Source organism: Centruroides vittatus, unplaced genomic scaffold, assembly GCF_030686945.1.
Source record: "Centruroides vittatus isolate TY-2023 unplaced genomic scaffold, ASM3068694v2 scaffold_3293, whole genome shotgun sequence".
NCBI lineage: Eukaryota > Metazoa > Arthropoda > Arachnida > Scorpiones > Buthidae > Centruroides > Centruroides vittatus.
In genome coordinates this window covers 307497-329433 of record NW_027122702.1, presented here as the reverse complement: position 1 = coordinate 329433, position 21937 = coordinate 307497, and the positions used below count along the sequence as shown (strand labels likewise).

The following is a 21937-nucleotide window of genomic DNA, read 5'->3' as shown; positions in this document are numbered from 1 at the left end:
CCAGCTCCTTATCTGCTCCCCATCCTGTACAGTAGGGAATTGTTGGAGTCGACCTTTGGGGCTCAGCATCAGAGCTCCGACCTTCGGGGACGAGCGCATTTATTAGACCAAGACCAATCGGGCTTAGGCCCGCAAATGGATAACTAAATAAAGATGGAAAACTTGCCCAGTGTTGATTAAGCGTCACTTCATTGTGCCAGTATACCAAATACAAATAACAACACGGTTTCGATAGTACCAAATAGTATATCTACATTAATACCCATATAATATGAACGTGTTCTTAAAATACTTTAAAATAATTCACAAAAGTAAATACTTCTTAATAAAAAAGTGGAGATTTTTTTAAATCAAATTGCCCAAGGTATGGACATTCGTAAAAAATTTTCCAGGGGCAAAGCTTGGAGATAAATAATTACATCAATAAATTTTTATTTACTTATTTAATTTTTGGTTTTTACTCCACAAGTATATTATAGAATACAATATTGCATCAAAGCGTCCCAATGTCGAGAGGGTGAGGTTACAACAAAAAAATAAACTAAATATAATTCTACAAAAAAGGATATAATTTTAAAATATATATATTATATTTACTTAATGTCTCAGTAATGATATAGCGCGAAACAGATGCGCTATATCATGTGGCACATAGCACTTGCCTGCGTGGAATCGAAAGTGTTACCCTGTGAAAAGTCTATAGTAAGTATATAAGTATTAAATATTCCACATCTAAAGACTCGTGTTTTTTCATTTCTGAATGGTACTTTTCTATAGTATAATAAGTGCCCTCCAGTAACTCCACTCGGCTACTGGAAGGCACTGGATAAAACTACCGAACACTGGTAGTTAGTCGTGGGTTCGGGCACCCACGCCACGTGGAGTTTTCCAGGTTTTCTTCACGTTAGTAACACCTAAATAGGGTCCAGCTTCCCATAAAAGTCTTCCTGGGATGCATTCTCTCACGCGTCGAGATTGGCAGATCGCTCACGTGTCGAGTTGCCGTAACCAAATAAATCAAACTAATTCTAATGAGAGATTATTTACACTTTTCGTACAATGTTCTCAATTCAGTGGTGGTCTGCCCCTGTACATCATACTTTTCCTGTTATCAATAGAGTCGTGTCGGTCATATATCTAACTCCGTTTGGAGAAAAATTTTGAATCAAAGTAACGTTAATTCTGTTCTAAACCGGAAGTTCGTATATAGTTAATCTGAGCTTCCTGCCCTAAGCTTTCCACATCTGATCTCGATTTTTATCTATCTAACTCTTTTCTCGAGATGAAGGGAGAATAGCAGGAGACGACAGTGGGAATTTATACGTCTACAATTTTTTCAAATTGCAGCTCAATAATTTTTTATAAACACAACATTTACGAAAACATACTTCCCACATAGTTTATACAATCTGTTGCCAAAAATTCAAACACTTTATTATCACATAAAAACAATTATTTTCGCATTTTAAAAATTCTTTATTGCTCTTCTGTGCACAATTTAAAGAATTTTTAAAATGTGTTAGATTGGTCTGTCGGTGTGATAAAACCTTAAGTAAGATAACCTTTATACTTATATAAATCATATACTATAATATAATATAATATAAGGGTTAGAATTACGAAATAATCTAATAATCTTACTCTTTGTTGTTATTTTTTTGCCTGGGTAACACCGGGTTTAGCTGTTAGTTATTCATAAATGGTCGGGAATTATAAATAACATGTTAGTCATATTGCCCATAACATATAACCTATACAGCATATATATATATACTGTATATAAATTTTCATGCTTACTGTTTTATCTATTTACATTTTAATAGTTTTTTCCTCATTTTCTTAGCGTAAAATGATAATACTTAGTTTTTCAGATCCACATTAATTTAAAACGTTTTTTGTTACGTTCTTTAAACGACAAATTTCGAATTCTAAGAAACTAGAAGTGCTCATTTTAATTTAATTTTTACAATAAAATATAACAAGAGAGATTGTTATTGATTCGCTATACTGTAGCGTTATATATGATGTATGACCTTGGAAGTCCATTTCAAATAAATATTTATTCTACTCCAATCTTGCCAATTTTAAGCTTCATGTTTATTAGAATATACTTATTTCAATGTTTAATTTGTTTATTCAGTAATATATGCTTTATTAAACAATAGCATGAACAGTATACTTTAATCTAAAGTACAGTAAATCTAACTTGTGTAAATAAAACACAATTTAACATAGAATATTTTTTTAAATATTCTATGTTAAATTAAATAAAAAATTAATTTTATTATAATTTTTATACGAGGGTTGACTTTTTGGAATTGCTCAAAAATTCAGTTTGGAACTGTGAAGACATCCCGCCCCCCAGTAAATTTTATCTGTTTCTTCTGCTCCAAGTACATTTATCTGGGTCCCAATTCCGTTGTGACGACGACACGAAAAAAAAACTACAAAAATAGGGCTGCAACAGCAAGGACAGGATTTTTTTCAACTTGAAATGGAAATGCTGGGCGTGCGATCAGATAAATGCCCGAATCAACAAGGTGATTATATCGAAAAATATTTATATGTACTGTACAGTACATGTAAATAGCATCTTATATTCCTGTTTATAAAGGAGAGGTGGTTTAACCAAAAGTATATCGTTATATAAAACAAGAAAGTAGGCGATCAAAAGTGGCTCAAAAACTTTACACGTAATTAATGGATGGTGCCTGATAACTTTAGGATTTAAAAACATTCATATAGGTTATTAAAGAGAAAGAGATTTGCCAAAAGTACAGTACATTATTGTACACAACAGAATGGGTGAGGTCTAAACTGGCTGAAAAGCTGTACGGCTGCTATTGGTACTAATTACAGTAGACAACAGTTATATCATGACAATTTTGACCGATGTTAATGAAAAATCTCGGAACAACTTGCAATTCTAGAGATAACATTGATCGAAGTTTCGAATTGTTTATCGATCAAACAAATATCGAAATATATTTTAATGAAACTACTTTCATCCTCACAAAATTAAATACAGAATCAATAACGTAAACTACTTATACGGAAATTAGAATTTCCAAATATATTAAATATATTCATCGGAATAAATTAAATAACAAATAAGATCTTTATATAATGTTGTAAAATATAAGCTCTTAAATCTAGTATTTTACTCGATAACATTTAACACAATAACGAATAAAACTAAAGAAAAAAGATCGCAAAATTATGCCATTTTACATTATAATAAATAGGCATTTGCTATTCCTATTTGCTACTCGAAATTGTTCAGCATGACCATTTTGCGTGTTGCTATTCAATATATCGTATCGTACATTTATATTTCGGCTAGGTCCACAATTGGGGCAATCAATATTCGATCTCGTATCAAAGTTTTATTTCCCCTTTCGATTCATGTTTTCATTTGTATCAGCGTAAATTATTTCAGTTTCTAAATATCTTACTCGGCAAACTCCGAAAAGATTCTTTAGTGCGACCTCGAATCTTTGTATACATAGTATAGGCTAAAGGTATCCTTATTAAACCCGTATCGTGTATTTATATAAATATATGAGTATAATATGGATATCTTTACATCATGTATACTAAGATACTTATGTAATAACGAAAATTCTCGATCTGTCCTTCGAGAAAATTAGGAAAACAAGTAATTTATCCGAGTATTTTTAATCCAAAAAAATTAAATGATTAGGATCGAACAATCGCCTGAATTTTCGACTTGAAACCATAGGAAAATTTCAAATTATATTGGAATAAATCGAATAAATATTGTTGAAAGTGAATTTTTAAAAATTTCAGCACAATAAGGTACTAAAATTTTTTTAAATGCATTGATAGAAGTCGAAAGTATAGTATAACTAAAAGAAATAATGTAAAAAGTGCCATATTAAATCTAATAATAAGTATTATAATAATTTAAGCTCAGGATTATTTCTTTAAAACATTTTTTTTTTTTTTTAATTTTAGTACTCTTTGTGGGCAGTAAGACGCCTTTTAATGATACTCATTGTGAGTTCGGCTAGGTCCACAATTGGGGCAATCAAGTGACGGAGAACGGAGCTCGACGTAGCTGAGAATTTTTATTTGGTAACATCAGAATCATTTGTAAAAATTAAATTTTGTAATTTTATTTCTGTTTAATTTATAGTATTTATAATAATATTTTATGCATTTTACCATATTCAGTGTAAAAGCTTTTTTAATTAGAGGTCCTAGTGGTTAAAACCATCGAACACTGGTTATTTTGGTCGGGAGGGTCGCACCTGGACAACGGATTAACCACGTGAAGTTTTCTATACGTGTCTAACACTAGGAGTTGAGTTTTCCATGAAAAGGCTTCCTGGAAAGTATCCCCCTTTGAGGATCGCCTATATGTTGCGTTGCATTGTGACACCAAACTAATCCCTAATATGAGCTTTTATAATGATGATGATGTATTTTTAGCTCTTAGACAACTAAACTCATTTTCTAACTCTATTCGCTTTTAGGAGCGTATCATCCAAACGTATATCCGAAAGATGAAGTTTGGTTTATTTGTTTACAGCAACACGACACCTGGGCGATCTACCGAGAGGGAATGCCTCCCAAGAGAACTTTTATGGGAAACTGGCACGCATTTAGATGTCACAAACGTAAATAAAATACGAAAAACTACACATAGCTAGCCTGTTGGCCAGGAGGAACCCACGACCAACTATCAGTGTTCAATAGTTAATCCACTTAGCCACTGTGGGCTCAAAACATGAGGACTGCATGCATTCTGGTGACGACAATAATTTGCATACTGTTTACTCAATTGCATATTTTCAAAAATTATTTAATTTTAAATATTTTATTATGTAATTGGATGATCGATTTTAATTAATTAAAAACGAATATTAATTTATTTTTTTATTCAATAATCGTCCATCCGTCCATCTGCCATTCGTTGATCTCGAAAACTGAGTTAGAGAGATTAAAATCGAGAACAGATATAGAAAGCTTATGGGCCTGATTTCCAAATAACTATATTCGATTTTTAATTAATTAATTAGACATGGTATAACGTGGAAAATAATTTAAAGTAACAAAACAGATTTAAAAACACATTAAATAAGTATTATTCAATTGTAAATACAGACAAACGAAGAAATAATGTTTTCATTAATTAATTTAAAAAAAATAATACCTGCTGAATGATGAATTCCATAAACCACGGAAAGTAGAAAAATATAATAGGACCAATGATACACATTAGAAAACCATAATAGCCCTTCCTATAAATCTCCTTTTCTTCTTCAGATTCCTGTACCATTTTCAACAGAAATAAATAACATGTAAAAGCGTTTGCTGGATTTCCTTTTAGAACAACAGCAAATGGCGACGTTGAGACAGAAGTGAGATGTCTTACATAACCATAAAACCACGTCACGCAATATTAGCAAACAAGATGACGTCTTGCCATTTTTAGTGCTCCGGTCATTATATATTAAGTATGTGCCGTGCAGATTATTGAACAGATTGATTTACTAAGTTTTCCTCTGCGCTAAAGGTGTAAACAAATGCCAAACTGCAATTAACCCCACCAAATGGTTTAAAATAATCTATCCGTAATTCATTTGTTTTCTTTATTTACCATTAACATTTTGATAATTTAAGTTTATGTCCATCAATTTTAAAAATAATTATGATTTTAATATAAAGGTTTATTCAGATTAAATATTTATTTATTTGTACGTTTAGTTGTATATAGGAAGGTGTAAACATAGCCAAATTATCTTAGGTCTGAACTTCTCAAGTTTACTACTCGTAGTGTTCGTATTGTTTGTTTGTTATCTCTCGTTCGTTCTCCCAACGATAGTGGGATGATAAAAGTATATGCAAGTATTGTGGATGGTCAGTGTGAGAGAAAAGGTGGCTAGGGCAAGCGAATTCGGGCCCTACGAGAGGAAGTTGCACCCGATATCCAAGAGCTTTAGGGGGTCCATCAGAGGAAAAAATTGCATCCAATTGTATAAGCAAATCTATATATATAATCGAAACGAGTTGATAATAATAATAATAATAATAATAATCAGCGCAGAGTTCAAACGGTTAGGAGTTGAAAGTTGAAATTTGGTACACAGTTAGAGTACGTTACGAGAACGCACACTAAGAAGGGATTTTTTGAAATACCTCCCCACGGGGGAGAGGGACGCGAATAAGGCTTAACACTTCCATCAACAATGGAAGTGTTACGAAACAAGGGAATTGTTAGGAGAAAGCGACGTGCAAGACGCAGATGCAGTTTTTTTTTTTCGTTTCTGCGGGAAATCGAACATATTTTTAGACCCATCTAACAATTCTCTAATTAGCCTGGAAACAGGGGATCCCAATTCTTGCATTCTGTGAAAACGGGTAACGTTGACTATAATGTAATAATCGTAATCTTCACTATCGTTAATTTTGCCCGAGCAACGCCGGGCCCACCCGCTAGTATTTGTATAAACATGGTCTCTTAAAGAGGAGCCCCAAAATGGCCTTTGTACCAGTGAACGAATAAGAGAACAAGAACTTAAGAATGTTGACCTATGAACTTATCAACTTAAAGTGGAAAATGGAAGTGAGGGATGCAAAGATATTATTATTATGCTAAGGTTAAGAGAAGATTATTGCAAGGATTAGCGCGATTCCTTTATTTGCTGGCTGCGAGCATCAATGTTAAGAAAAAGTATGTTCTTGATTACTTATTATATTAATGAATAATAATGATAATTAGGTTTACATATAACACTGAATATCAATTTAAATTTAATTATTATTTAATTTACTAATTAAATTCATAGAATAATATGCTTTTATAATAAATAAAACATGCATGTATTATAGAATTATATAGCAGAATGTCAATATTGAAATATTAATTTTAATATTGATATATAAAATTCAAAATCATGTAAATCAAATTAATTATAATAAGTTAACATTGATAAATGATATATATTCAGACAAAAATGTATTCTGATTAAACAACAATAAACACCTGAGAAATGCAAAAAATAACATAAGGTGCGTACTCTTTCTCCCTCTCTCCTGCAATACGTGCACCGCTTATTGCATATAAAATATCAAAGCAATATTCAATCTCTTTCTGTACATTTTCTAATATCTGTGGAGTGGCGCATTCACTGTACTGTACGTGTAATTCGCTCTCTTAATGTTTTCATGCCTGGAATAGCCGTAGCTTACAAGTCTTTAACATAATCACACTTGATTTATTTCTTTGGATATACGAAGTATGTGTAGTAAAATTGGATGGGACCAAGTGGATAAAACTTCTGAACATTGGGTGGAGACGGGTTTCTGGGTTTTCTTCGCGTGTTTAACACCTAAATCGGGCTGTTTCCCATAGAAAGTCCTCTCGGGCGGCGTCTTCCTCGGCAGATCGCTCTTGCGTTTCATTGTCTTAACTCATCAAACCTTTATCGTTTAATTGACCAGAAAGTTTTGTGAAAAGATCTTTTACTTCTATGGGAAATCCAGATTCTTGCAAGTTTGAATCAGTGTGAATTGAGACGGCGCGCCGTCCCACTTTATACTTAAGCATCTGAAAGTATTAATGGTCGACGATCTCGCCATTCTATAACACAAAAATATATAACAAGAAAAATGCTACTATATTGAAACAAATAATATTTGCACTATTATATTATTAATTTTTAATTCTTTACATAAAATATTTTAAAACAGGAAAACCTCTAAAGTAGAATTTAATTTTTTTTTTATTTAGAATATTGGGCTAATTTTTAAAAGTATTTTCTAGATAACTGGGCAGCAACCCACGTGTACTGTTTTCAAATTGCCGGTGTGAAATTGAAAGATGCGGAGGAAGTAATTTACACTCCGAGTAATAAATTATAAAAAATTTTCATTTATATTAATTATATACTTAAAAGAGACAATTAGGTAAGAATATGGACGATTTAGATTCCGATAATAGTGATTCCGAGTGGGAAGAAGAAGCAGAGACTATGCAAATGAGCACGTTGTGTTTATTTTGTGACGAAAATGTCTCTCCATCCGAATTATTTTTGCATTGTTCGTCGTCTCACGATTTTAAATTGTCTTCTTTTTTGCTAAACTATGCAGCTGATGCTATTTCTTACATCAAATTTGTTAATTATGTTCGGCAGATGGTAAGATATATTGTAATTTTCTTTCTTAACTTATACTCTGATTTATTGATTTAAAAAAAAAAAAATACATAAAATACAGTAATTACCATTTTATCTATCTCATTAATAGTTTTTAAATATCTGTAGCTTGTATAAAGTATATTAAGATGATATAATTCTTGTTTAACTGGAATAGGGAGTGGCGAATCTGTGGCATCTCACATCATACAATTTCGGTTTATCATCTGTTTTTTCAGTCATCCTTTTGGCTTATTACCTGATCATCCTTTTTTTCAATCAGATTCTTTACATTTACTCTAATTAAAGCATATTATTTTCATTTATTTAAATATTTTTGTTTGAAATTAAAACCGGCAGGCATAAATCCCTTTTTGGTTAATGTTACTTATGGTAGTGAACAAGGCAGCTTGTCTCTGAAACAGTGGGGAAACATGTTCTAACCTAACCTAACCTATTCTAATAATTTGGTTGGCAATAATTATGGTAATTTATTAGAATAGGTTAGGTTAGAACGTGCGTCCCCACTGTTTCAGAGACAAGTCACTATGTTCGCTACCATACGTAACATTAACCCTTAGACTCTAAAGATAAAAATGGATATAATCATCACAAAACACAAGCTGTATCATTCTAGAATATAATCACAAGATGCTACCATCGCATAAAGAAATGGCAAACCTAAAAGAAACAAAATTAACTTTCAGTCGCAATCTTACCATCTTTAACATCCTTAAGAATGGAAAAGATAAAACTAATAATCTTAGGGTACCAGGGTATATAATGTTCTTTTGAAAGATGACAGATTTGGCAACAAACTTGAATATATTGGTTCCTCCATAAGTTCACTCAAAATAAGACTAGCTGAACATAAGCACGATATCAACAAAAAGAAACTAAACATTGCCCTAGCCATGTACGTAACAGATAATGAGGTAAAGCCTTCCTCGACAAGGCCACCATCAAAAGATCAAAATATGTCGACTCCATCAAGATACTAGAGGCATTAAAAATTTTTAAATAAAAAAAAGGGGCTATTGCATGAAAAGACCTGAAGATCATCTCCAATTGAAGATAGAAAATGTTAGTCAAAAAAACTTTTTGAATTAACTGTTACTGGAAAATAATTTAAGGCTTTTGAGTGAAGTATTTACTCAGTTTGATATCATTTCTTTAGTTTCACATTGAACAAGCTGAGAAATTCTGTCAAACTGATGTACTGGTAAAAGTGTACATTTTCTGGATGAAACAAACAGTCTCTCAATGTTTTTGTGGTGACTTCTGGCAAATCTCATGGTAGAAGTCCAGTTTAGTAATGTGAAACTAAGAATGTAATTTGTTCTTTAAGGTTTAAAATGATATTAGTTTCAGTATTTGATTTTACTTCAGTTTTTGATACTGGCCTTATCCAGATTTTCAGAGTTTGCATCTTCATTTGCATGAAGAGAAATAGTCATGCATTCATACAAAGATTGTGTAAATAATTTTGGATCACGTCTATCACAGCATCCTCCTCTCAACCAAATTTCGGATGAAAGGTTTTCCAGAAATCCTGATAGAAGTTTTATGTACAGTACATTGCTCTTTTGTTATATACATTCTGGAGATACAAAGTTGCATGATTCTGTTTAGTCTTAGTATCCAGTTTTGAATGCATGGAATGGTGTTACCTCTGGCATCCAGTACTGTCAGATTTTGGGAAATTCCAGCATAAAACTAATGTTTGATTTGTTGACTACCTGAATAACACTTTATTCCAGAAGGTCTGGAGCAAGTTGCGATATTCTCTACCAAACCCTAATCTTCTGATTAACTTTGCTAATTTAGCAAATTTTTTCTGGGCAATTCTGCCTTTGTATCCTTTGTAGCACAAAACATTTTGGGCAGTGCATGTGATATCTTCTTACCAGTGTTATTTTCCCTTTCAGCTGCAATCTTTGAGACACTTATCATAGGATTTGTTTAACTTTCATCACTATCACATTCACAAGAAGCTGACTTAAAATTCTGAGGATATCCTTCTCTCATTGTAAAGTTTGTGTGTTGTTCAATTGAACAGGATCTGTTCATAATTTTGGAAGTTCCACATATGTCTGATCTTCTGAAATTGTTTTTCTTTGTGATCCATCTTACTTATAAATGCCTCCTATGACATAACACCTATGTTGTAGTGCTTTTACCCTTTCAAAGATCTAGTAGTGCCATTTGTTGTCAATCAGGCTTACTTTTGTATCAATAAATAATACAGTATTTAATGTGTACAAGCACCTTTTATCCATGAATATTTGGTAAGAGAGGTAAAGACCACTTTTGTGCAATCTGGATAAAACCCCAGGGTATTAAGTGTTGACTGAGTGAGTAGCAGGGGATTACAAGGTCTGAGTTTTCATACCACAAGAGTCTGTATGGTGTGAAATGTCTCATGCCTTTCAACTGGAGCAAATGTGTCTTCACATGATATTTACCCATCTGGGCAAACACCTAGAATGTGTGAAAGTAGTCTTTTGTTTGTTTTTATTTTCTTGGGAATGTGTAATGTTAAATTTTAATTTAATAATAATAACTCCTGTGCCCGTTCTTAAAAATTTTTGAAATTTTGCAAGGACAGTCGTGTATTAGGAGCATTGATGTTATTAAATTATGGTGGTTAAAGTTTGAGGGGTATGGGAAGATAGATGGGGGTCATATGATGTATTTTGAGTCGGCTTGGACTTAATGAACTTTTTACTCATTATCATCATTTACAATTTTTTATAATGCTCATTCCTACAAAACTTCATACTCCATATATTGGATGTATTTAGTATTAAAAACTCTTAACAACATAAATTTGTGTTTTTCATCTTTAGGATGGAAAATGTTTAAATGTTTGTTTTTTACTGGATTAAGGTAGTTGTTAGTTTTTAATACTAATATCTTAACGATAACAAAATAACGTAATAATAAAGAACAATAACTGAATATCTTAACAAAAAAAAATCACTTAAATATTTACTGTATTTTACTCAATCTATTGCTGAGATTTGAAATGTAATGATCAAAGAATTAATTTGTGTGGTGTAGAAAATATTGAAAGCAGTTTTTAAATTTTGTTGTTAGCATTCATGATCAATTTTCATAGAATTTTTATGCATGAAACAAGACTTATATAAAGTCTCTTTCTAATTCTTGGAATAGAAACCATCTCCTAGAGAATTGAAGACAATGCACTCCAATGAAATATGGAATGATGATAAATACATGAAACCATTTATGGAAGATGATGCACTTTTAATGTTTGGTAAGTATTTTTCATTACATTTTTTATTTATGCGTAATTGTTTCTTCTGATACTGTGTACCGACAATTATAATTTTCTATACAATATAAACCAAATGCAATATTTGTTAATTATAAAACATACAGCCTGATTCTTATCAAGCTATGATATGGCTAATTAATTATTAAGATACTTTAGGCATGCTGTTCTCAACCTTTTTTCGGCCATGCCATCCTTTTGAGCTTCTTTTAACTTCTCTGACACGCCTCATTTTTTTCTGTTACCATATTGTTGTGATTTCTATAAATGAAATGAACCCCTAAAAACCTATCAAATGTAAATGTATTTTCCGATTTTTAGAGAGAATAAAGAGGTGAAAAGCTAATTGGATGGGGCACATGATTTGAGAGGAAGGCTTATGGAATGATGTTATGCAAGGAATGGTTGCAGGCAGAAAGAAATGAGGGCAAAGGAGAATTAAAATGCTGGATGACTTAAAAGAGGGTAGTAATAAGGAGCTAAAGACAAGAGCACAGGACAGAGTAGCATGCTCACCAAACCTGCTATAACTAGCAGAAAACTGAAGAAAACAATTAATCAAACAACAAAGCAAGTGCATTGGTAATGAATAAGGAAATTTATAATAAATTAAAAATTAACTGGTAAAAATTAAAAATCCAAGGATGAAAATATATGTTTAAAAATAATATAAATTAAAGACTAAATATAATTGGTTGCTCTGGAAAATTTTTAAAAAAATCTCCAACCATTTCACCAGTTTTTAATTTTTTTGCCACTTCAAATTATTTATTGCCACCAGTTTTACTTACTAATTAATATGGCTGCTGGTAGCTTTATAAGTTTGGAGTCTAGAAAGCAAAATCAATATGTTAAGCTGTCACTTAGAAATAGGAATCATTTTTGAATAATTCTGAACAATTCATTTGATCACAACATTTAAACAGTATTTAACATGTTCTGTCATGCCAAAATTTTGTTTTAGTCTACTGAAAAATGATCAAAGTGGAAAAAAATGTCACCCCAAAAAATTCTCCAAATTTTCTGTCAGTTGATAAGAAATTTCCAATCTGGAAACACTGGGTGGCATTGTACAAAAATTATCTTCGGTTTTCAATGTCACTTCCTACTTTCCATCCAGAACTTGCCGCATGATGTCATGAAATCATTAGGTGTGTAGTTCACGGAACTCCCATTGCACAGGAGCTAGATATTCTGCTGTTTTCTTGAAGCACGCTTTGTGATTTCAGTTTTACACCAAAAATCAAAATAAGCAGGCTAGGGTTTTTATTGCCACTTTAATAAAAATATTGCCAAGTAGTGATTTTGGTGTTATGTAGTGTGACCCCATGACTCCTTGGTATAAACTTGATACAGACATTTCTTTTCCAAACACATTTGACTGATGTACACAACCACAGTATAATCCATTGACTAGGACTGAACTGAAGAGTAGTAGAGGAAAGTAGAGAAGGCTTTACATGCTCTTGTCTTCAAATGTTTGTTTGATTTTTGTACACTGAGGCCTTCAATTTCAGGTAGTAGTGAATTTTTCTTAGGTTGTCATACAAAAAAGATGCATACACCAGTCATAAAAGACAACATAAAAATGTTTTAAGTAACGTAAATTCTTAGGCTTTAGTACAACAACCATTAGATTTTGTTCCACTATCACCTATTGAAAAGATCAATTGTGCATGCATCCCTGTTTTAATTGTCTGGGGCTCTCCTTTTCAATTATGGTATTTCATTCAATGATCCTACTTCACTCTTTCATGGCCTTCAGAGAGCCCCTTTTTCATCTTTAGAATGGCTGCTTTAGACTAGGTAAGTGGCTAAGCTGCCATTTTGTGTTAAATGTAATCATTGCTAACTATCTCAATAGTTAATTAACCATATTGTAAGAATATTGTGTGATTTCTTGTGTGTTATTTTTGGTATTTAGCTTAGGCTTGTCTTGACTTTCTTCATCAAGCTTTTGGCTTTTTTTATTAACAAAGTATTCTCTTTTATTAACAAAGTAAGTCTCTTTGTCACATGTTCAATAAATATAATGTAGCATTCAAGACCGTATTGTGTTAATGACCCTAATGATCATTTTATCATTAGAATGCAAAATTTTTAGTAAATTAAAATATTAAAAATTTTGGGGACATTTTTGATTTTAACAAAGAAAAAACTGGCTAATTTTGCAGACATTGAGGACTATCTTTCACGTGATCAAAGTGATATAAATGAAAACGAAATTGTACTATCGGAATTTAAGTATAGAGAATGTTTGGCAAAAGTCGAATTACTGCAGCAACAATTACAAGAGGCTACAGCTGATATTGAAAAAATGAGGTAATTTTAATGAATTATACATTTTTAATCAATATTTAGAATTAAATTGAGTTTCTTTAGGCAGAAAGCGCAAGTCTTCATGTTGTCATCTGATTCGGGAGATGCAATTAAAAAATATTACGACGACGACGACGGTTACTTCTCTTCTTACGCGCATTACAGTATTCATCAAGAAATGTTACAGGTGATCTTTAGGTATTCATTTAACATAGATTTGTAATATTTTATAATTTACACAAATTAAAAAGTTTTTATTTCTTTTTTCTAGGATACATCAAGAACAGAAACTTACAGAAATGCCATTTGCTCGAACAAAGACATGTTTGAAAATAAAATAGTGTTAGATGTCGGTTGCGGAACTGCAATACTTTCTATGTTCTGCGCATCTGCCGGAGCCAAGAAAGTCATCGGAGTCGACGAATCCGAGATAATATATTGTGCCATGGATATAGTTAAGTAAGTATTGATAATTTGAGAGTGAAATATTTAACACATTCATATTCCTAAGAATTTTTATTTCAGGGAAAATAAATTAGATGAAATTGTGCTACTTCAAAAAGGTCGACTTGAAGAACTGACTTTACCTTTTGAAAAAGTAGATATAATTGTATCAGAGTGGATGGGCTATTTCTTATTATTCGAGAACATGATTGAATCTGTGATATTTGCAAGAGACCATTATCTCTCACCGGGCGGGTATATGTTTCCAAACAGGTGCACTATTTCTTTAGCTGCAATTATTGATAATGGTGAGTTATAGAAAATTCTCTTTTTCTACTTTGTAATTTAATTAAACTTATTAAGAATAAATACAAAGATTAAATTATCTAAAAACTGGAATATTTTGTGTTAGTTGAGTAATGTTCATCAAACAATTCATGTCTTGAGTGTGGGTATCCGCCTAGAGGTAGGACAAGGTCAAACCTCTTTTTGTCGGCAACAGGTCGGTGAAACCTGCCCACTTGTCAGAGGATGGTTTACGTTTTATGATCCCGAGGAGTCGGGATTCTTCTTGTCAGGTCGAGTGGAGAAGAGAGGGGTCGTCGGTAAGGCATAGGCGATATACGAGTAAATGACAGCATTAACAATGAAACAAAGATTTATTGGATAACAAAATTGACACTTACAAACTCTAACATCGAGAATTTCTCGTCTTGGTTCTCTAGCTTTCTAATACACGTAAGGGGCTGAGAGAGCGTTTACATTAATGGTTATCATACCCCTTTGAAGATTCCGCAGAGGTTCGAATTTGTCCCTGTTTAATGGCACAAAGGTATAAAAATCGTGACTGAGACATGGATCGCTGTTAGTAATATGAGGCTCAGAGATGCGGCGTTTGTAGACTCCCCTGGAAGTTCTTGGATGTTGTTGGACTGGCCTTTGATGAGAAACTCCCTTGAGGAGGGAAGAAGCAGTTTTTATAGCTTCGTGGTAGGAAAATATGCCATGTAATGGATTGTTGTAGGAGGTAAAGGTTATTGGAGCAGGTGTGGAGATTAAAGGTGTCCCCGGGACCAAAACAAAATGACGAAATTGGGCGTTAATTGTAAACTTTAAGTCTTGCAGTATGAGAATGAGTGCCTGGATGGGTGGTTGTTTACATTCAAAAAGGAGGGTTATAAAATTTCCCAGTGACGATGTTTCTCTATATCTGTATCTAATTTCCCAGTGACGATGAAAATTTTCCCAGTGATGATTCTCTAGGCAATAGGAAGGGTAATAATTAGAGAAAAATCGATAAAAATTCCAGATCTCACGTGAGTAACTGTAAAGGTAGGAAGACACTATATATTTTATGCTCAAACATTTATAGCTGCAAAACACAATTCAGTCAATTCTTTTTGTTTTCCTTTCCTAAATAGTGATACATTATACGACTGAATAAAATGTGTAGTGTCATCTTTATATTGCCAATTAATTTCTATTTTTATCATCAGACTTACCATTCATCCCACATTTAATACTGATACTTTTCACATTGAATACTTCATTACCAAATCCTAATAATTTTTTATTAGTTTTATCATATGATTTGGGTTTTTTCTTACATTTTGTATAAATATTTCTAATTCAGTTATGCTACATCTCATTCTTTTTTCTGCCATATTGTTTGAATAATATAATGTTTCCAGTGACAGTTCATTGACGATTGCAAACAATTACTATATAAATTATTTTAAGATTATTGTGATTTGAAAAATTTATGAGGTAACATAATGCAATTTTATAAGTTAAATTTAAAAAGTAGTAAAGTTAGTTATATCATTGAGAGACTATAACATTCCAAATTCTATAAATGTTCAAAGAAACATTAGATATTATCCATTTATTGACAAGACTATGCCTTATCTCTAAAACTGTGCTGCTGTCAATGGCTGCACGCCTTAGAGGCATGAAGAAGTACATGTCAGGAGTTGCAATTTTACATAGAGTATTTGGTGCCTAAATCACGTGCACATAAAATAAACCAGACTTGTAGATAGTCAGAGGACCAAGAACCGGGTTAAAAGAAAATACGAAATGCTGAGACTGTTTCTACAAACAGGTGTGAGTGCAAGATTTGCATATGCGTTGCTTGCGCTCTCCAAGACATATTCTCATCCTAAAAATGGCATTTTTGTTTTAATTGTTATATGTATAGTTTTGTACACAATGATGTACTTTTGACCAACTCCTACCCCTTTAAATATAACAATTCATGGACTCCCCCTGACATTGAAGACGTGCTTTTAAAAACTAATGCAAATATTTTTTAACTGATAGTTTCACATGACTGGTAAGTAGGCTTATAAAAACAAATTCATATGCTGCTAATACCACTAAAATGTCCATGTAAGCAGTGCCTTGCTGCTCCACTTTTCCATTGTATACAACAATGTACAAGTGATGAAATATATTCTTTTAATATATATGATAAAGCAATCTTGGAAAATAGTAGGAAAATACTTCATCATTCTAAAGAAGGATGAAAAAATAAAAGACAAATATAGGCGTTTGCTTGTATGTAAGAAAATATAGACTGAAACAATGCAGTTATTTAGTGTTACAAAGCAATTGCTGTTAATTTAAAATAAGTTTATTTGAAAGAATAATATAATATAAAATTATAATTAATTGATATTAATTAAAATAACTTTATTTTATAATTTAGAAATGTATGAGAAATATATTAATTATTGGAACAATGTTTATGGCTTTAAAATGTCATGCATTAAGGGTAATGTCATAAAGGAAGTGCTGATAACTACTGTTTTAAAAGAGAAGATCTGTAGTAATCCTGTTATCATTAAGGTTGGTTAAAATTTTACTTTTTCTTAATTTAAAATTTTGAAAATTACAATGCTTACTTTTGTGCAGGAATTTGATATGTCTACTTGTTGCATCGAAGATTGTGACTTTACGACACAGTTCAATTTGGCGTTGACAAGAGACGGACAAATTACTGCAATTATAGGTTATTTTGATTGTTATTTTGATGATCGCTTGACAAACAAGGTAATTCTCTTTCCAATTTCCTTTATCATGTAACTTGAAAACATACTACTGTACATTAGATGAGTACATACATTATAAAATTTTATTTTCAAATTTTTATGTATCTGAATTTTTTGTTGCTGGTTCATTCAAACATGTTGAGTCTCATACCTCACCATCTTCTGCACCATTTGGACTTGCTAAAAAGGCTCTTTTAGTGCTTTTTTTTATTTTTTCCACAGGACAGAAAGAGTTTTAAAAGGAAGACTGTAACTGTGTATTACAAAACAACATTAGTATAGATGACATTGCTGATCAGTTTGCCTAATAATTGATAGTAGTTTTTGTCCACATCCAAGTATCCACAGACATTAAACTCCTATGAACATATGCCAAATTTCAATCAAAAATAAAATTATGAGAAAATTTTGCTATATTAGAATGGTTTAAGTACACAGCAATTCAGAAAGAATGCAAGTCTTTGTCTCTGGAATGCTTTTTGGCAAATGAAGGACATATACTGAATCTTATGGAGCATACATGCAAATGTACAGAAATTGCCTCTGTCACCAGGAATATCTTGCAGCAAGTGTGGGAGGAGTTGGGGTTTAGATATATGTTACACATGAAAAGGGGCATTAATCAAGACCCCATAAGGTATGTCTGAAACATGCTTTGAGAATTACTCCATCACCCAGTATAGATTAGACTTTCCGACCGTATTACTTTGCTCAAAGTAGGCATGTAAAATTGGAATATTGTTTCTGAATTACCCTATATATAAGCAATTCATTCCAATAAAGCCTTATAATTTTATTTAAAAGACATAAGTTGAACACAAGTGTTGTTATAATAATTAAAAACTGAATTGTCCTGCATAGATGAGAGTGTAATGTATCTGTCTCTCATATACCACTATCAAAGATCTAGAAATTAAATGACACCATAATACTCTCAGTGACACTATTTTGTGGATATATTTACACCAAAGTAATTACATAATAAAAACTTGAACATCAATTCATTCAAAACTTTGATTTTGTAGCATCTTCATCCACTTATGTCATCAATTGTTGGGTTCTAATTAACATCATTTCAATACGTAAATTTTATTCTTTACATAAATTTCTTATACAAATTTTTTTCTTAAATTTAGTTTCAACTCTCTACTTCTCCATTCTCTGAGCCAACCCACTGGAAGCAAACTATATTTTTATTGCCTTCACCTATAAGCTGTCAAAAAGGTAAGTATTTTTAATATTAAATGATAGCCAACTTTACTTGCTTTGCACTTCTGGAATCAGCCTAATATTCTAATGGATCAAATTTAAGTCCAGGTCAGATGTGCAAATTTTCAAGGGTGTTGTCATATGTTTAAATTTGTGTGTAATCAATAGTGCTAATCTTCAAATGGAACATTGTTTGTATTAGTTTTATTGAATGTAACCTATGCAAATATGAAAACTGATATGTTAAAATAGTATTTTATAGTCAGATGGAAAATTCTTTGCCATGTGACCAATTTGTTGCAATGTGGATTTAAATCTGATCTAATTTTTAGAATGGGTTGAAATGAGTGTCATTTCTGTTCTCATCTGTGGCACTTGCATGTTTAAAATTTTTTCATGCTAATGAATGGAAAAAACACTAAAAACTATGATGATAAATTAATTTTCTGAAAAAGGTTCAGATTTCATAACAGTTAGAGCACCTTTTCAAATAGAGTAGAATTCGGTAACTTTGTGATCTATTAGCAACATGTATATGCAATTGCTGCACACGCCACATGATCTGAGGACAAATGTTGTGCAATTGCTTAATTTCATAAATCAATTAAGTTTGTTTTTTGAATTGAAAAACAAACATTAAAATTTAACTTTGTTTCATTATAATATGGATTTTATTTTTGGAAAAGTTTTAGAAATAATCTGTATTAATATAGATGTTTTGCTAACAAAGTCTATTATTTATTTTCAAAGTTTGCATGAATGTAATTTGCATACATTTCTCCATTTTTTCTGCAGATGTTCAGTCTACATACACTTTTGCAAGGTTTACGCATTACTCTTGCACCAGAGTTCAAAAAATATCAAAAGAACTTTAATAAATTATAAATGTCAGCACCAGACTTACTGAATACAAAACAAAAATTAATATTTCAATAATAATAATTAGTATAAAATTGAAATATAAATCTCAAATTCAGTATTTAAAAAATTATTTGAATAAATATAAGTTGATCATGGAAAAGAAGCAGAAAACCCTTAAATTAATCACTTACGATTCAACAGTCAACAGATATGTACAATCAGTTAATTTACATATTGAACATTGTCAATGTATGAAAGACCATTTTAAGAAATATTTTTTTGTAAGCTTGTGTTACTGCTAATATCTGGTTACAAAAATAAAATAATAATTAGGGTTTAAATAAGATTAAAATATTAAATTAGTGGGATGCAGTTCCATTCATTACTCAAACATCAGTTGAAGTTTAACAGAACTCAACCCTCAAAAGAAAAACTAAATAAATAAATCTCTCTTGCTACCTTAGTAAGTACATCAGTATGCTAGTTTGTTATCCATTTTGCACAGGTTAAATGTTCCCTATTTGCTGTAATAGCATTATTTTTGTCTATGCAATTTTAAAATGAGTAACAATTTGGATTATTATTTTTTTAATTCCCAAAAAGGAAACCTTTTAGTTCTAGTAATGACACACTGCAAATGGTTTAAAATTTATTTACCACTTTTGTTTACATGCGTTAAGGAATTTAAATTACATTGCACAGCAATTGTGTTCATGTTGCATCAATAATGGAGCACAAAGTAAATGAGTCAAAACATATTGTTTTATTATATAATCAGAAGAAAGTAGAATTTGAAATTGTTTTCTTTCTTCCACATAATCTAAACTACAGTATTTACAGCATGAACAATTTTAAGCAGTAGATCTGATATACAGTATCTTGCCAAATTATTAGACCCATTGACTAAATCATACTTTTTGTACTATTATTCGTATTTCTTAAACAACATAAAAACTACTCATTCTCTATTATATCCAAAACATTTTATCACTTCCCTTTTTGTAGTAAAAACTTACTGAGGTTCTTAGTAAGGTATGGCAGTATAGCCCCATTTATGAGAACAAAAATTACAAGGAATATACTCTATGCATTTTTTGATTTAGAAGCACAACTGGCTGTTAAAAATTTAAAGATAGTATTTTGAATGACAAAGTTCTAATTTTTATTATATTCAAAAACTTTAATATTTTAAATAATTCTGTTGTCAACAATTGCATTTTTACATCAAAAACTAACAAACCATCAATTTTTAGCATGAATCTAATAATTTGGCAAGGTACTATACCCTAATCAAATTTCATATTTTCAAATACTGAAACTTTCTTTGGAAATGCAATTTAAAAAAAAAATTTTTCAGGAGATTTGATATCGGGTAGAATCAGTTGTCGGCGCGACAAGAAGGAACACCGATCCATGGTCATCGTACTGGAAATAGGAGAACAAAAGAATACTTACATCTTAAATTAGAAAAATCCAATTTTATTATTGCAACCAATATTTACAAAGTTACAAAATAACAACAATAAAATATTTATACTGTTATAAAACTGTATATTCATTTTATCACAATATAACAACAATTAACAAACTTTCCAGTTACAACATAAAATATTAAGTGTGTCTTGTAAAAGACATTTGCCTTCTCCCCATTTTTTTAGAGTATTTTGTTTAGGATTATCCTAAATAATCTCCAATATATAATTTGTGCATTACAGTGTAATACAATTTCAATAACAGACCAGGTAAGCATCTTAATTATAGACTGCCTTCAATTAAGAACTTATGCACTATATACATGATTAAACTAGAAAATGCACTTCTGCTAAATCATGATTATTTGTACACAATCAACAAATACTTCTAAGGGGAAGACTCTTTTAAAATGTAGAATTTGAGCATACTAACAAACAAAATGGATTCTAATTATCCATCATTATATGGCTATATTAAAGATGATCTATCTTAGATTATACAATTCTAGAATTAACAAAATTATGACCAGAATTCAGAAATATTTTAGGTATAAAAAAATTGAGTTTATTTAAAATAACTGAAAAGTCCTCTTTAACTCTATAAAATATTACAAACTGTCACAGAATAATGTCTGCTTATACATCACTCTAGATACATGGGCTTATTAAGTTTATCTTAAGTAAATCTCTTATTTAAACAATGATTAACAAGATAAAGTTATAAAGAAACAACTTTATTTTCATATACTGAACACTGAAATACTAAAAATACAAGATTTTATATAGACAGTACAACTAAAAAGGGGTACCGGTTTGCCCTATGTATAACACCACCTGTTATCAGATTTTTACAAATTACTAAAATTGTTTGTATTGTCATTGGAATACATATGCAAGGAAACTGAGTTACTTTATCTGGATAAAGTTAACAGAAAGCATTGATAATATTCAAATCATTTTTAAACATGGATTTATATATGTTCAACACTAGAACAGAAGGTGGTATATCAAAATTAAGCAGTATTTATTTACAAATATTTATAATTCAAGGATTGTTCATTTTCTAGACTTTTTTTAGATGATTAATAATTATTATTTTTTCTTGACATAGTGCAAATC

The 21937-nt window shown here is 31.1% G+C and overlaps 2 protein-coding genes across 2 annotated transcripts in view; one reads left to right on the top strand and one right to left on the bottom strand.

Moving 5' to 3' along the window:
• The window catches only part of LOC136988334 (scavenger receptor class B member 1-like), a 31372-nt gene extending 26000 nt beyond the window's left edge, over positions 1 to 5372 (bottom strand). The window contains exon 1 of the mRNA XM_067286215.1: positions 5180 to 5372. Coding sequence (XP_067142316.1) covers positions 5180 to 5305 — 126 coding nt within the window. The 5' untranslated portion in view covers positions 5306 to 5372. The remainder of the gene's footprint in view (positions 1 to 5179) is intronic.
• A 2430-nt stretch (positions 5373 to 7802) lies between these two features.
• Positions 7803 to 21080, top strand: LOC136988329 (protein arginine N-methyltransferase 3-like). Its single transcript, XM_067286209.1, has 10 exons — positions 7803 to 8165; positions 11340 to 11442; positions 13635 to 13782; positions 13843 to 13966; positions 14051 to 14238; positions 14305 to 14531; positions 16934 to 17073; positions 17140 to 17277; positions 18413 to 18500; positions 20704 to 21080. The coding sequence occupies exons 1-10, from the start codon at positions 7944 to 7946 to the stop codon at positions 20811 to 20813; spliced, it is 1488 nt and encodes a 495-aa protein (XP_067142310.1). The 5' UTR covers positions 7803 to 7943; the 3' UTR covers positions 20814 to 21080.
• The last annotated feature ends 857 nt before the right edge of the window (positions 21081 to 21937 follow it).